At 39.6% G+C, this 2,637-nt stretch overlaps 1 protein-coding gene across 1 annotated transcript; it reads left to right on the top strand.

The window, feature by feature from the left end:
- The first annotated feature begins 346 nt into the window (after positions 1–346).
- On the top strand, positions 347–1,876 carry LOC107472834 (uncharacterized). The gene has a single exon (XM_016092361.1). It carries the CDS (start codon positions 347–349, stop codon positions 1,874–1,876), a length of 1,530 nt encoding a protein of 509 aa, XP_015947847.1.
- The last annotated feature ends 761 nt before the right edge of the window (positions 1,877–2,637 follow it).

The following is a 2,637-nucleotide window of genomic DNA, read 5'->3' as shown; positions in this document are numbered from 1 at the left end:
GTAACTTTACATAAAGTTAATAACCGAAAAACATTACATAAAAATTTAGTCAAATCAATCAAATCATTTAACATAACTTTTAACTGCACCTAAGTTTTCATCTAATATTAATTAATTTTATTATTTTTTAAAAAAATTCAGACTAACTAGCATTTTAAATCCGTTTTTAGACGGACCTTCACGGTGAGGGAGTACGACGTGCCCGTTTTGCCACCCATAGAAACTTCAAGAGCACTTGAAGGTGCATGCCTTCTCAATTCTCACATTATAAGCTTAGTCCCTTCTCTTCCCTCTTTTTCCACCTTCCTCTCACAACTTCTGCAAACATTCACACACATCGTCATATATGCGCCTCCACGCCATGGACCAGCTTCCCCAACCCGAGCGCCACCGCAGCGACAAATACACTTCCACTGCTCTTGCCGTCACCGCCACCAGACTCACCACCAAGCGGATCCTTCAAAAGGACGGCCCAACCCCCGCCAGAACCATGAGGTACCGGGGTGTGAGGCGGAGGCCTTGGGGACGTTATGCCGCTGAGATAAGGGACCCTCAATCTAAGGAGCGGCGTTGGCTGGGGACATATGACACGGCGGAGGAAGCCGCCCGCGCCTACGACACCGCCGCCAGAGTCTTGCGTGGCCCCAATGCGAGAACCAACTTTGTGTACTATACTTTCCCTCCTCAACCTTTTTCCATCTCCGTCACCAACAAAAATAACCATAAAGACATCCTTAACCGCAGTAGCCACCTCTTGGGAAGCCAGTTCAGCTTCTCCATCCATCCTAACCAACTCTTCAACTGCCGTAACCGCTTCTTGGGTGGTTTTTGGCCTGACTCCTTCTCCTCCTACTCCGCCCCTTCTTCATTTTCTACCTTCCAGCAACAGCGAAACCAGCAGCTTAACTCCACAAACATGCTCCTCCCCGGTGACTTCATAGCCCCTTCTGTTTCATCTTCCTTTAGCCAGCATTTATCCAACCCCAAGGGCAGTTTGGTCAACTCATCACATGGTGGCCATGTTAACCCTTCTCCTTCATCTTCATTTAGTCACCATTCATCCTACCCCAGAGGCAGTATCAACTCATCACATGGTGGCAATGCTAATCCTTCTCTTTCATCTTCCCTTAGACAGCCTTTATCATACCCCAAGGGCAATTTAGTCAACTCATCACATGGTGGCAGTGCTAACCCTTCTGTTTCATCTTCTTCCTTTAGCCACCACTTATCATACCCCAAGGGCAGTTTAGTCAACTCATCACATGGTGGCAATGCTAATAACCTTTCTCTTTCATCTTCGTTATCCTACCCCAAGGGCAATTTAGTCAACTCATCACATGGTAGCAATGCTCCTAACTACACCGCACCCTTTTCTTCCTCTTGCCTGACAAACACAAACAGTCTCGGTTGTGGCAGTGAATACTCGCAAGAGTTCTTTCATCACTCAGACTCATCATCGGAGTTGTTGGAAGACATAGTTAGCGGTTTCTTGAAAAGTCCAAAGCCCACTAAAAGTGAGTGTCTGTTGTTAGGTGCTCCTACTTCTCCATCACAAGATTCTTCCCACCTTAAGGCTGAGTCATTTCCTCCTCTTTCCGCTGTTTCCACAGGCCAGATGATGAAGAAAGACGAGGATTTTAATGTTCCTTTGTATCAAGATGGTTTCCACATGCAGCAACTTGGTGTTTTTAATTTCAATGGCTCTAGCAATGCGGCAGTTCCCTCTGGCATGCCTCTTACTCAGGAGAAGAAGATAGACGACGACGACGACGACGACGACAACAACAACAACAACAGTAATCATCTTGAAGAGTGGCCTATCATGGAAGACATTTTTAATCAGTACCCGGACTTTCTTAATGATTTTCTTAATTAGATTAGGTTACGTACTTTTATAATATGCACTCTCTGTGTTTTGCTTTTCTTTTTCTGTTTTATTTTAGTATTAGGTCGCTGGAAATCTAAAAGTTTAATTAGTGGTGTCTGCTGCTTCTGTTTCGATTTATCTTATATTAAGGAAGCTATATATATTGTTGTATGGTTGTTGTTCAGAAAGTTACGTTGATCTGATCTCTATTTAGGGTTTCTTATATTTGTTTTGTTCGTAGTAGCTAAGTTTGGGAACTCACTTTAATTTGTACTCTGCTACCTCTCCTGCTATATATATATATATATGGATAATGGATGAAATTAATATCTAATATTTCTTATGTATTAGTATTCTAGATTTATAATACTACACATATTAGACATTGCGGTTTTAAATTTAAAAGAATCTATTATAGAATTAATATGCTATGTTAATATTAGATAGAATATAGTGAATATTTTTAAAATTAGATAATACTTGAATTGATAATAATATTTGTTTGGAGAGAAGAAGAGTGATGCTGTCCACGGATCGGGAGACTCGAATATGTCGCATACAAACCATCAATGGCAGGTGGCCAATATTTTTTTTGATAAATACATCTAAAATATTATTTTTAAAGATATTTTTTATAATTAAAATTTAATACATATAATTGATTAAATTATATTATTTTTATTAAAATTAGATTAGATAAATTGATTTGACTAAAAAATTAGTAAATTATATTTTAAATTTGTCTAAATTAATATTTTTTTATAAAAAAC

This window comes from Arachis duranensis, chromosome 2 (assembly GCF_000817695.3).
Source record: "Arachis duranensis cultivar V14167 chromosome 2, aradu.V14167.gnm2.J7QH, whole genome shotgun sequence".
NCBI classification, from domain to species: domain Eukaryota; kingdom Viridiplantae; phylum Streptophyta; class Magnoliopsida; order Fabales; family Fabaceae; genus Arachis; species Arachis duranensis.
Note: the sequence above shows the minus strand (reverse complement) of the source record. Positions and strands in the feature narration are given on the sequence as shown.

Excerpts from the sequence above, each read along its gene's own strand:
- LOC107472834 (XM_016092361.1), top strand. The coding sequence starts at position 347 with ATGCGCCTCCACGCCATGGACCAGCTTCCCCAACCCGAGCGCCACCGC.